The sequence below is a fragment of the Microtus oregoni genome, unplaced genomic scaffold, assembly GCF_018167655.1.
Source record: "Microtus oregoni isolate MIOR12 unplaced genomic scaffold, Mior012 000006F_ref0000085, whole genome shotgun sequence".
NCBI classification, from domain to species: domain Eukaryota; kingdom Metazoa; phylum Chordata; class Mammalia; order Rodentia; family Cricetidae; genus Microtus; species Microtus oregoni.
The window spans coordinates 56,231,213-56,244,847 of record NW_024543065.1 but is presented as its reverse complement, the minus strand read 5'-3'; the positions used below and the strand labels follow the sequence as shown (position 1 = coordinate 56,244,847).

Here is a 13,635-nt window from a genome sequence, read left to right as displayed (position 1 = left end):
TTTTGTTTTGTTTTAAGTTTAAGTGTAAAAATCTGGCTTTTTTCTTTTGGTTTTTCGAGACAGGGTTTCTCTGTGGTTTTGGAGCCTGTCCTGGAACTAGCTCTTGTAGACCAGGCTGGTCTCGAACTCACAGAGATCCGCCTGCCTCTGCCTCCCGAGTGCTGGGATTAAAGGTGTGCGCCACCACCACCCGGCAAAAAAATCTGGCTTTTTAAAAACGTCTTGGGGAACACTCATTGCGACTTCCTGTACCTCAAATTCACTGATTCTTATGAAGCCTCGACCAGTCAGCATGCACTGTTCCTCTGGGTGAATGAATCCGAATGAGTGGTAGGATCTCCAGTCCTTTTTAGAAACTCATGGTGGCAGGAGTCAAAAGGGATCGGAGGACGCGAGAGAACAAACTCCGGTCCAGGTTCTGATCCACGTGAAAAAAAGTGAGGGCTGCCTATTCACCTCGCTTTTTGAGCCTCGGTCCATCTCTGACGACGAGAGGCGAACTCCTATTTCCGAGACTGGATGGTGGCCGTCCTTAAGGCGCCAGGGGGCGTGGTGCCAGGTGACTGGATTCCAATTTAGTGCGCTCGGGGACAGTGTGAAGCGCAGCAGCCAAGAGCGCACCTAAGGAACTCCGCACACACCTTTGTGTCCCTCTCGGATTCCCGTCCACACGCCTTATCTCAGCGATCCCATTGGTCGCAGTTCCTGCCAGGGGCGGGAGAGAGCGAGCAAGTGGGCGGGGCCGCTCAGCGTCAGCGCAAGATGGCGGCCTCGGCTGCGCTGTTCTCGCGCTTGCGGAGCGGGCTCCGGGTCGGCGCGCGGGGACTGTGCACGCGGCTGGCGACGCCGCCTCCCCGCACCCCAGAGCAGGTGAGCGGCACCGGGATCGGCGCCCGTTTCGGGGCTCCTCCCTAAGTTTTGGGCGTATGGTCGCACCCCGGCGAGTCTAAAGTACCGCGCCTTAGGGTGCTGAATGGGACGGAGCCCGCGATTTGGGGTGCTCCCGTGCCTCTCGTGTGGACCACACTTGCTCCCCCGGGGCCGGAGTGTGGTGGTCCCAAGTGCATCCTCTGCAGCCCATGTCTTAGCCACGTGGGTGCTGGGCGAGGTCACCTATTCCTGGTGTCAGTGAACACTCAGGTGATCCTCCACGGGGGAGGGGCCCAGGCGCCAGGGTCCCAGGCTGGCCTTTGGGACATTTCGTTCGCATCGGTGGTGGGGAGCGAGGGAGCCTGGAGGGAGCCAGCTTGCCTTCCGTTTCGACCTAGCCATTCTGACCTCTAGGTCCATCATCACTCGCCGTTCCGTAAGCCTCGCCCCTGTTTTCTTCCCTTGCCTACCCCTCCATCTCGGGCCCTGGTGTCCGAATGTCTTAACTGTCTCTCGTGTGCCCTCTGACCCCGTAGTTTTGCTCTTCCCACCATCCCTTATTCTCCTTGCCCTATTCTTCCTGGCTCCAGCTTGGGCAATCCGGTCTGTCATCTCTTGAACCCCTGTGATCCTCTGAACAGTTTTGTTTTGACCCTCTGAGGGGACTAACCTTTCAACTTATTCGTCCAGGGACATAATTTTCTGGGGCTCTGTGGGTGTTCTGGCCCTTGATCTTGAGTCTACTTGGACCAAATTAGAGGTCAGAGTATCCTGCAGTTTCTCTCCTAGCTGACCTCGCCTCCTCCCCCTCCACTCAGGTTGCTGAGATCGCCGGCCGTGGAGGCTCGAAGGCCCAGGGGCCACAGCATCAGCCTGGCTCAGAAGGTCCCAGCTATGCCAAAAAAGTTGCTCTCTGGCTTGCTGGTTTGCTTGGGGCCGGTGGGACTGTCAGCATCGTCTATATTTTTGGTGAGAGACATACCACTGGCTTGGTGACCCCCAGATTTCTACTGTGAAACCTCCCCTTCTTTCCTCAAACTATGTTCATCCCCTATCAACTTCAATACTGACCTTGAAACTCAACAAGTTCCCTTCTACCCCTTGTACCTAAAGTTCTGTCCTCTAGTTGGTTCCTGTACCTGAATTCAGGAACTAAGGGACTGTGGGACAATAGGGCTGTCCCAGTGCCTGAAGCTAGCTATGTCTCTGTCTCTCCTTTTGCAGCAAAAACTTAACCTTCCCTTGCGTCTCAGCCTCACACAACATTCTCTCCCTTTTTCTTTTCTTTCTTTATTTCCTTTTTTTTTTTTTTAATTTTATTTTATTTTTCAAGACAGGGTTTCTCTGTCTAACAGCCCTGGGAACTTACTCTGTAGCCCAGGCTGGCCTCAAAGTCACAGAGATCCGCCTGCCTCTGCCTCCCAGGTGCTGGGATTAAAGGTATGCGCCAGCATGCCCGGCTAACCCACTTTCTCTCAAATATCTTGGACTCCTGCCCTCCAGCCTCTTCCTCCCTTGAGCCAGGAGCTGTGCCTCTAGCAGTATTCTCTCTGAGTGGGGAGTCCAAAGCCTCATTCTCCTACACCTCCAGACCCAGCTGGCTAGAGTCCAGTTTCTCTCAACCGTCTCTTCCTTGCAGGAAACAACCCTGTGGATGAAAATGGTACTAAGGTGAGTTGGAATAAGACCCAGTGATCTAGAGTCTGTTCTAGCGGGTGGGCTGCTTATGGTTGGTTTAGGCTCCTTTTAGTCTGAAGTGAGCCTCTCTCTCCCTCCCTGGGACCTTTGCCTACTCAGCCTGGACCCCCTTGAGTGGATGTACTGAGGTCCTACCTCTGTCATTTCAAACCTTTCTTTTTCTCTCCCAGATTCCTGATGAATTCGACAATGGTGAGTGAGTAAACACAAACTCGAATTCCCTGGTGTCCGTCTTTGTTCTTGTTTCGTTTGTTTAGAGTGCTGTTCCCGTATTCTGCACCCCAACCCCTCCTCCTTCCACGGAGGTGCAACAATTAGATGGCTTGGGGGAGGGACATAACAAAAGCCCCTCAGCCCTGGAGCAGATGGTCAGGAACAGATGGGGGCAGGGAGCCCCAGCGCTCCCTCCCAGACACAAGGCTTCCTGGGCCTTAGATCTGAGCATCTGCAGGCAGCCCCTGACCTCTTATGACAGACTCTTTTTTGTTTTTTTAAAATACCTATATTCAACCCATGCTTGTTTTGTTTTCTTATTTATTTGGTTTTGAGACAGGGTTTCTCTGTGTAGTCCTGGCTGTCCTGAACTTACTCTGTAGGCCAGGCTGGCCTCGAACTCAGAGATCCCTTGTCTCTGCCTCTCAGGTGCTAGGATTAAAGTTGTACCCCACCGTCCCCTACTCCCCATTGGTTTAAGCAAGTTATTTAAATTGTACAGGTAGACATGGGAGGTTGACCTGTGTTCACTGGTTTATACTGGCTTCTTCAACACTGAGACTTTTAAGAGGCAAGCTCAGAGAGAGCTAAATTAGAAACGCCACATTAGGGCATTACACTGCAGTCATATGTTCATTTGGCCAAGTGTTCACCTTGCCTGTTTTGACGCTGATGGTTTGTATTAGAGCAGTGGGTTCTGGGGTTGGAAGACTGGTGCTAGGTAAGGGCTCTCCCACTCATCTGCATCCCCAGCATGGTTTTATTTTATTTTATTTTTTGTTTTTTTTCAAGACAGGGGTTCTCTGTGTAGCCCTGGCTGTCCTGGAACCCACTCTGTAGACCAGGGTGACCTCAAATTCACAGATACCCTCCTGCCTCTGCCTCCTGAGTGCTAGGATTAAAGGTGTACGCCACCACCACCCAGCATGGTTTTATTTTTAAATTATGTGTATATATGTGTGTCTGTGGGGGCATGTGAGTATCCTCCAAGGCTAGATAGGAGTTTTGGAGCCCTTGGAGCTGTTTGTCGTCCTCCTGATGTGCCAGGGTTCCAGTTCGAATGCGCTGCAAGAGCAGTGCCGACTCCCAACTGCTGGGCCAGCTCTCCAGCCTGATAACATTGACACGCACCCCTTCCTTTTTTTTTTTTTGTAGGACAGGGTGTAAACAGAGACTGCACTCGTGTTTCCCAGCCACCCAGACCCGAGTAATCACACAGAAACTATGTTAATTACAATACTGTTTGGCCAATGTCTCAGGCGTGTTCCTAACACATGATTTCATCTTAAATTAACTCATTTCTATTAATCTATGGATCGCCAAGAGGCTGTGTCTTACCAGTAATATTCTGTCTCCTCAGCTCCACCTACTCTCTCTTTGTCTCTGTTTGGATTTCCTGCCTGGCTTTACTCTGCTAAGCTACTGGCTGAAATAGCTTTATTCATCAACCAATAAAACCAACACATATATAGAAGGACATGCCAGATCAACAGGGTCTTGCAAATTGCCTATTCTGACTTCAGGCTCACTGTGTAATCCTGGCTGCCCCTGAACTTGTAAATTCTCCTGCCTTAACCTTCCAAGTAGTGGGAATACAGGCCTGTGCTACTGCAACCCAGCCCTGTTCACACTTCAGACCAAGTAGTTCTTGGTTCCAGTCTGTCCAGTGCATTGTGGGATGTGTTAACAGTGTTCTGGGCCACCCGCTCATAGACACTAGATTATGACCGTTAAAAATATCTCATGGCTGGGCAGTGGTGCCACAGGCCTTTAACCCCAACATTCAGGAGGCAGAGGCAGGTGGATCTCTTGAGTTCAAGGCCAGCCTGGTCTACAGAGTGAGTTCCAGGATAGCCAGGGCTACACAGGGAACCCTGTCTCAGAAAACAAAACAACCCAAAATATCTCCATGAAACTTTAAATCCTAGCACTTGGGAGACAAAGGCAAGAAGCTCTCTTTTAAACTCAAACAATGTGCACACAGATGTTAAAAACAAGAATTTCAGCGTCTTCTAAAACAACAGAAACCAAGTGTCTGCGCAGGAGGGCTTTGTGTTCTTTTTTTTTTTTTTTAAATATTTATTTATTATGTATACAATACTCTATCTGTGTGTATGCTGCAGGCCAGAAGAGGGCACCAGATCCCATTACAGATGGTTGTGAGCCACCATGTGGTTGCTGGGAATTGAACTCAGGACCTTTGGAAGAGCAGGCAATGCTCTTAACCTCTGAGCCATCTCTCCAGCCCCGGCTTTGTGTTCTTTAAGTGGGCTGATAGGTAGACATTCTGTTTTATACCTGGCGTGCTGTGGAGATAGAAGTATTCACAGTAAAGCTGGGCAGGGGAAATACGTTATCTTCTACATTAGACAAAGCGTGTGTGTGTGTGTGCAGACTTATTCAGGTCTAGTAGACTGTAAGTGTGCTTAGAGCTGGGCTTGCTGATGCAGGCCAGTAATCTTGGTACTGGGGAAGTAGAGGCAGGGGGATTGGGAGTTCAAGACAAACCTGGGCCACGTGAAGCTTATCTCGAACAGTAAAATTACATATTCTTCCCTTAAAATCCTTCTCCCTCTTGGGAGTTCTTTCCTACTTTTCCTTAAGAAATCTATGTTTGTTCTGCAAATAAAGAAGTAATAAATAAACTGACCTGTTTGGGGGGTGGAGCAGTGGCTTACTTTGGAATCCCTTTGTGCCTGGTATTCTAGATCCGATTCTGGTTCAGCAGTTGCGCCGGACATACAAATATTTCAAAGATTACAGACAGGTGAGTGGGGGGTGGTATGTGTGCTGGGCTCAGCCCCCATGCTCCCGTGCCCAGCTCTGTTTCTGAATGTGAGTGGCCCATCCTTTTCTGCAGATGATCATTGAGCCTACCAGCCCCTGCCTTCTCCCAGACCCTCTGCGGGAACCCTACTACCAGCCACCCTATACACTGGTCCTGGAGCTCACCGGCGTCCTCCTGCATCCGGAGTGGTCGGTGTGTCCTGTGGAAGACAGTGGGTCGGGTTCCTCTTGGAGGGCTGGGTTGGGAGTGGTAGGGGTCAGCCTCACTCTGCTGTATTTCCTCTGCTGCCTTTGCGTCCTTTGGTACCTGCTCTAGGTTGTCAAAGATGAGTCTGCCCTGGCTCAGAGTAGATGTGCCATGTGAGTGAGGCCCAGCTACAATGCTCCCACAGGCCCAGGAGCAAAGAGAAACCTGCTTAGGGGCCCTCAGGCTGGGTCTCAATGCTCCCCACCCTCACTGTCTAGTTGGCCACCGGCTGGAGGTTTAAGAAGCGTCCAGGCATCGAGACCTTGTTCCAGCAGCTTGCCCCTCTGTATGAAATCGTCATCTTCACGTCAGAGACTGGCATGGTGAGGCTCTGAGCCGGAAGTGACAGGTGGGTGAGACGCAGGGGCCTGGGATCCAGCCTCACCTTCCCTCCGTCCTTGCAGACTGCATTTCCACTCATTGATAGTGTGGACCCCCACGGCTTCATCTCCTACCGGCTGTTCCGGGACGCCACCAGATACATGGAAGGACACCATGTAAAGGTGCCATGTGGGGGTCACAGCGGGCCTCTGGGATGGATCTGGGGGTGATTATACTGCTGAGAGAATGGGGGCCTTGCCCCTTCTGATGTCAGTGCTTGCCTCCAGCTTGGGTGTTTTTGGAGCTGTAAATGGCTTCTAAGAGGCTGTGCTCGGGACTGTCCCAGAATTCCTTCCTTCCGCCAGCCATGCATCTAAACATGCTGACCAGGCCCCTAGTAACTGTGTATTGTTAGGTTCTCTTCTGTGTCAGTGACTCAAGGGTTTGTGTTATTGCATGGTAGAACTCAGACTTTGACAAGGGCCTCTCTGTAATTCCTGGGTTGTATTTGGTCTAGTTGTAGCCTGTCACAGACTTGGGGAGACATTGAACCCACCAGAACCCATGTTCTCTCCAGACCCCTGGCTTAGGTGTTCAGGTGACCAGCTCCCCAGTTTCCCAGAAGCCCGAGGTCACCTACTGGAGCCTGTATTCAGGAGACTTACAAGCAACGCCAACCCCAAAGTGTATGGTGCTGTGTCTGTCCCTCTGCGGTCGGCAGGAGGAGGGCCCTGGTGACCCTGACCTGTCACACCTACTTCCAGGACATCTCCTGTCTGAATCGCGACCCAGCCCGAGTAGTAGTCGTAGACTGCAAGAAGGAGGCCTTCCGACTACAACCCTTCAACGGTGTCGCCCTGAGGCCCTGGGATGGCAATTCTGATGACCGGGTCCTGCTGGACTTATCTGCCTTCCTCAAGAGTGAGACTGACCCCTGGTGTCCTATCCAGAGCCCTTGACTGTGCAGACAATGGCAGACGCTTGCTTCTGGCTTGTCCTTAGTGTCAAACCGAGCTATGAGTAGAGGAGACCTATGAGTATCCTGGAGTCTTCTGGACCTTTCTGGAATACCCAGACATTCCTCTTGGGCTATTTGGGCATGTTTGGAGCAGCCCTCTCAGCGCATGGGACAGTGTGGACAGCATTCTAGGGCATGCTGACCCTCTCACTCTGGGTCGTGCTGAGCCTGACTAACCAGCACCCCTTTACCTGTTGTGCCTACAGCCATAGCACTGAACCAAGTGGAGGACGTCCGGACTGTACTGGAGCACTATGCCCTAGAGGATGACCCGCTGGAGGCATTCAAACAACGGCAGAGCCGGCTCGAGCAGGTTAGTCTCCAATCCCCACTGGTCACTTTTGAGACCCCCCAAAAGAGGGGGTGCCCTGGAGCATCTGCCCGTCCGCTGGATGTCTGTGTGAACTTGAGCACTGTCTTGGCTGGCCTCAGCCTCTGACCCGGGGCTCACACAGCTTGTCTTGCAGGGCTGTTCTAATGGTTTTACAGCCTGGGCCAGAAGCAGGAGACAGGAAATAGTCGGCGCTTGAGATAAGTCCTCCATGGCCTTTCGTGGTGGACTGTGGTTTAGAGCTAGTTCACAGGGATGTGTGCATGCGTGGCTTCAGAGTCTGGGGAAAGTGTTTCATTGGCTTTGGTTTTGAGACACTATCTCATTATAGTCAGGCTGGCCTTAAACTCTCAGTCCTCCTGCCTCAGTCTTCTGAATGCTGGGTTTACAGGTGTAGTTTCACCACATCTGACAGTGTTGGCTGGTAGCGTTTGACTTTTCAATTGTTTTTCACTGTGCTAGGGATAGAAGAGTACCTTTTGCATGCTAGTCCTGCACCCCTGGGGCTTGGAGTTGCTCTTGCCAGGGTCCAGATCCTCCCGTGTGGGCTAGTGTTCTATACTGGGCCCAAGTCTAAAGGAAGGCAGGCTTCTGTGTCGATGCTGACTCCTGTCTTTTTCTGTCCCCCAACCCCAGGAGGAGCAGCAGCGCCTGGCCGAGCTCTCCAAATCCAACAAGCAGAGCCTCTTCTTTGGCTCACTCACCAGCCGCCTGTGGCCTCGATCCAAGCAGCCTTGACTGCTAGGCCTCCTCAGACTTGGTGTCTGGGCCCCAGGCTCCGGTCCTCACAGAGCAAGGCTTGGACAGCCACATGTCCAATAAAGCGCATCCCAGATGCCACAATGCCTGTGTCCAGAGAGTCCAGATGGGGCGTTGGGGTGAGGTCCGGGACTCGGGTCATCATCCACAGTGACCACCACCATCAGGCAGAGTGAGTGCCTTGTGATTCAGGGCTCGTGCCAGCCAGAGAAGCTGAAGGCCTGAATTTCTGTCGCACCATGTCTTCCCATTCACTGTATGAGCTGCAAAGAAAGCATCTCTCTGGCTCTGGAGTCCTTGTGTGCTATGGAAATAAAGAGAAGTGTGGCTCTGGAGAACCAGAAACGGCCGCTTGCCTTAGCTGCTGCCAGTGGCTCCTTGGGAAGATGGTCCCGGAGCTTCTTGATCATCCACAGGTCATAGAAGCTAGAAAGCAGGATCACTTTTTTTTTTTTTCTTTTTCTTTGTTTTGAATATGAGGTCTCACCGTTTAGACCTGGCTGGCATTGATCTCAGAGATCTGCCTGCCTCTGCTTCCAGGTGCTGGGATTAAAGGTGTTCACCATTATGCCCCCTCCCATTTTTCTTCTTTTGGAGGCTGGTTCTTATTACATAGCTTAAACAGTTGTCCTGAATAACTGGGACCGGAGGCATGTGCCACTGTTCCCTGCTAGAACAAAACAAAAAACGCTTATTAGATTTCTCTAGTTTTATTTTTATTATCTCAGTGGTACCAGAGCTGGAATGTACAGCCTGATACCTGCCAAGCAGGGACTCAGCTAGTGAGCCCTATCCTAACCCAGATCGTGCGTGTGTCTCTGTGTACAAGAAGACAACCTGGGAATCTCTTCTACCGTGTGAGTCTTGGAGATGGAACTCCAGTCAGTACTGAGTGGCAAGTTCTTTTTCCCTTCTGAGCTGTTGTGGTTTTGTTTTTCTTTCTTTTTTATTTATTTTTTTTAAGATTTACTTATTTATTATGTATACAGCATTCTGCCTGCATGCATGCCTGCAGGCCAGAAGAGGGCGCCAGATCTCATTACAGATGGTTGTGAGCCACCGTGTAGTTGCTGGGAATTGAACTCAGGTCCCCTGGAAGAGCAGCCAGTGCTCTTAACTTTCGAACCCCCTCTCCAGCCCATGTTTTTTGTTTTCTTTTGTGGGATTTTGGCTTGTTGCTTTAATACAGGGTCATCTGTGGTTTTGGAGTGGCTATGTAGCCAGGGATGACCTTGAACTCCCGATCTTCCCTCGACGTGAGTGCCAAGATTACAGCTGTGCACCACCATACCCAGTCCACTCCATGCTAAGCAAGCACTCTACAGTGAGCGCCCCCCCCGAGCCTCTTCATTTTAATAAGCATGTGAGTCCACTGGCTTCTGCTTTAAACAGCATAGCTGTGTGGTGTGTAGTCATGAGTTCCAGCTATGGGTGCAGATCCAAGCTCATTCATTTCTTGGCTGGCTGTGATTCCAAACAAGTTACTTAGCCTCTCTGGAAGTCAGTTTCAGCATCTATAAACTCATAGTTCTTTTTAAGATTTATTTTTGAGCTGGGCCATGGTGGTGCCTTTAATCTCAGCTCTTGGGAGGCAAAGGCAGGTAGATAGATCTCTTGAGTTTCAGGTCAGCCGGGTCCACAAAGTGAGTTCCAGGACAGCCAGGGCTACCCAGAGAGACCCTGTCTCCGGAAAGAAAGATTTTTTTTTTTTGAAATATTTATTTATTTATTATGTATACAATATTCTGTCTGTATATATGCCTGCAGGCCAGAAGAGGGCACCAGATCTCATTACAGACGGTTGTGAGCCACCATGTGGTTGCTGGGAATTGAACTCAGGACCTTTGGAAGAGCAGGCAATGCTCTTAACCGCTGAGCCATCTCGCCAGCCCCGAAAGATTTATTTTTGATTGTGTTTGTGTACGAGTGCACATATGAGTACATGCATCTGTGGAGACCAGAGTGTGCATCCAAGCCCTTGGAGCTGGGCTTCACAAGCAGTTGAAAGCTGCCCAGCATGGTGTTGGAAACTGAATTTGGGTCCTCTGGAAGAGCAGTATATACTCTTGACTGCTGATTGATCTGTCTAGTCCCACTACTTGTTCTTTTTTCTGTTATGTATGAGGACTCTGTCGCCCCATGTACTTAGGGTGCCCATGGAAACCAGAGAGACATTGAGTCCGCTGGGGTTCCCAGAGGCCTTGTGAATGCTGGTCTCTTGGTGAGGCAGCCAGTGTTCGTAACTGCTGACCATCTCCCCAGCCCACCAATAATAGCTCTTACCAAATTGATAGGCCCTTGTGTAGTGGCCACACAAACCTTAGGCAAGGTGCTTCTGTCTTAGTTTGTTCCTGTCTAAAGTAGGGTGAGGTGTCCATTTTGTCTCTTACCCAAGCTCTCTGCCCCAGCCAGCATCTGTGTTGTCCCAGCTGCAATAATAATGATGCTTTCACAAATTTGAAACCATGGACCAGTTTAGCTGCTGCACTGTGGCTGTTTAAAATGTCCTTGTTGGTAGGAAGGGTTGGTGTAGTGCCACAGGGCTGTAACTTCAGCACTTAAGATTCAGACCTGGCGGGAGAATGGCCACGTCTGAAGCATGACTGGTCATGTAGCAAGACTCAGAGAATTATAGTTCACAGCAGAATTCGCAGCTTGGGCAACCGGGCAATAGAGGAGTACCCTATCACGTCCCGAATACTTCCCTCTGTTTTTCCTAAGACAGGGTTTCACTCTGGAACTTTACTGTGTAGCCCAAACTGGATACCACCTCATAAAGAACAGCCTGCCTCTGCCTCCAGAGTGCTGTGGTTAAAGGTGTGTGCCGCCACATCTGACTAAGATTCTGTTTTAAGGAATGCTTGTTTTTGCATCTGGAGCCCTGAGTTGGAGGCTGAGTCTGAAGGAACAGTGGCGGGACAAAGCTTGACAAAGTGGTGTGAGATAGGGTCTTCGGTGGGATGGGCTGTCATGGAGGGAACTCCCAGAACCCTTTAATGAGGGCATTGTTTTGAGGGACTCTTGGTGTAGAGCTGGGACTGGTTTTGACCTTGAGTACTAGGATTACAGCCAGGTGCTGCACACCCTTTTAGAATGGACTTTAACTGTGACTTGAGTCTGTTCCCTGCAGCATAAGGAAGAAGTTTGCTCCGTTGCCCTGGAGATCGGGGCTCTGGTACTTTGGGTGCTGCCTGCTTCAGCATCCAGTGGGTCGTTCAGATCTCTCCCTTCACCTTGGTGCCCTGGACCCTGTGTCCTGTCCACTCACATGGAGGAGAGAATTGGGCATAGGTGCAGAAGTCCTCAGAAAATGCCCATATGATGGGGCCTGGGAATTTTAACTCCAAGTGCCCTGTGCTTGAGGACTGCTTTGGTTTTTTTGTTTTGTTTTTTTTCTTTTTTTTTGCGGTTGGGGATGGGTCAAGACAGGGTTTCTCTGTAACAGCTCTAGGTGTCTTGAACTAGCTCTGTGACCAGGCTAACCTCTGCCTCCCGAGTGCTGGGATTAAAGGCATGCAGCAACACTGCCCGGCCAATGCCTGCTTTATTGTTGGAGTCATTTGTGTGTAACCAGGTCCCTTCTCCCCCCCCCCCCCCCACGCACAGTTATAGGATCTGGATTTCCAGGTTCCACCCTTGGGCAAGGCCTGAGCATCTTTCTCCTCTGGGAAGTCAGTTCCCGTTTTATTGCACTCATTTGCTTAAGTACTCGCTGGCCCCGACTGCCAGGCTCCTGGAAGACAGCAGTGAACAACGGTGATGGGAAGCACAGTCCCACTGTGCTGCTACCTCGGGGAAGGTGCGATGAGGCCATCCTCAGGAGCCTAAAGAAAGACGAAAGGGGACGGGGTGGGGGCTGCTGGAGAGATGGCTCAGCCGGTAAGAGCGCTGGCTACCCTGCCAGAGGTCCTGAGTTTTATTCCCAGCAACCACATGATGGTTCATAACCATCATAATAGGATCTGATGCCCTCTTCTGACACGTAGGTATACATGTAGAACACTCATACCTAAAATACAAGTTAAATTAAAAAGGAGGGGAGCAGGCTAAACACACAAGCCTGTAAGTCTAGCTATGCAGCAAACTGAGGCTGGGAAGGTTCAGGCTAGCCTAGGTAACTTAGCAAGACCCTTTCTCAAAATAGAGAAGGGCTGGGAGTGTAGCTCAGCTGTAGAGTGCTTGCTTAACAGGTATGCAGAAGAGAAGCAGTGGTTTGGGGCTTTGGAGATGCTATTATTACTTTTATTTGTATGGGGGTAGGGTGTGTCTGTACATGCCGTCACATTTGGGGTCAGTTCTTCCATCATGTGGATCAGGGATAAAACACAGGTAACAGGCTTGGAGGCAAGCACCTCAGCTAAGCCACCAAACTAATCAGAAGATGCTGGTTTAGATTAGCTGGATAACGTGGAAGACCTCTTGGGAAGGTGCATGAGAACAGCCTCGGATGCAATGAGACAGCAGATGTCCCGGTGTGCTGCAGGCATTGGCTTCAGACCCTAACACAGATGTCACCTCAGAGGGCCTCTATGTCTACAGAAGGAAAAGTCCTAAACAGCCAAGAAGCCTTTCAGAAACCCCGGAAAGTCCGCTTCCAGTGTGCCGTGGAGTTCTGGAAACTATCTTGCCTTGTGGTTGAGTTTATGATGCTGGGGATTGACTGAACCCACAGCCTTGTGAGTGAAGCTCAGGTGGGGTGGGTTTTTGTGGTATGTGATGTATTTTGGGAAAGGTTTCATGAAGTCCAGGCTGGCCTCTTTCTCCTGATTGTCCTGCCCTGCAGTGTTTGGATCAGAGACCTGCCCCACCATGTCTACCCAGGGCTCGTTTTCTACCAAATAATTACTGAGCAGGTCTATAACTACCTCCGCTCTGTAAGACAAACGTGGGTATTGGTGTAACTCGTGTTTTCCCTAAAATCATTAGCTCTGAGTATTAACTTATTCTTTACCGGTGTGTGTGTGTGTGTGTGTGTGTGTGTGTGTGTGTGTGTGTGATGGGTTTCCTCCATTTAAGCAACTTTGCTCAGCACCCACCGCAGAGACAATGATTAGAGACTGGGCATCTGCACATAAGTGATTTTATTTGCTTGGATCCTGGAATACTAAAGGGCTCCTCCCTCCTCCACCCCCCTCGGGGGGGGGGCTACATTATCTGGGGTGGAGAGCGGACCCCTGGTGCCTGAAGACTCATTTCCTGCCCGTTTGCCCCTCACACCTTCCTGAGCCCAAACGGGAGGCCCAGCTGCGGCCCGAGGGGGAGGGGCGCGGCCGCCCGGCAGATGGCGACATTTACATACAGCTGGGAGGCCCCTCCGAGGCGAGGCTCCTGGCCTGGCGTCTGATGAGTCTAGTGATGCTGGATTTGGGGAAGAGAGGCTTTGTTTTGAGG

The 13,635-nt window shown here is 50.9% G+C and overlaps 1 protein-coding gene across 1 annotated transcript; it reads left to right on the top strand.

Annotated features, from left to right (window-relative positions):
- Positions 1-718: 718 nt before the first annotated feature.
- Positions 719-8,741, top strand: Timm50 (translocase of inner mitochondrial membrane 50). Its single transcript, XM_041653984.1, has 11 exons — positions 719-870; positions 1,689-1,839; positions 2,510-2,541; positions 2,739-2,760; positions 5,490-5,548; positions 5,642-5,761; positions 6,034-6,138; positions 6,220-6,318; positions 6,901-7,057; positions 7,361-7,467; positions 8,122-8,741. The coding sequence occupies exons 1-11, from the start codon at positions 763-765 to the stop codon at positions 8,221-8,223; spliced, it is 1,062 nt and encodes a 353-aa protein (XP_041509918.1). The 5' UTR covers positions 719-762; the 3' UTR covers positions 8,224-8,741.
- Positions 8,742-13,635: the final 4,894 nt, after the last annotated feature.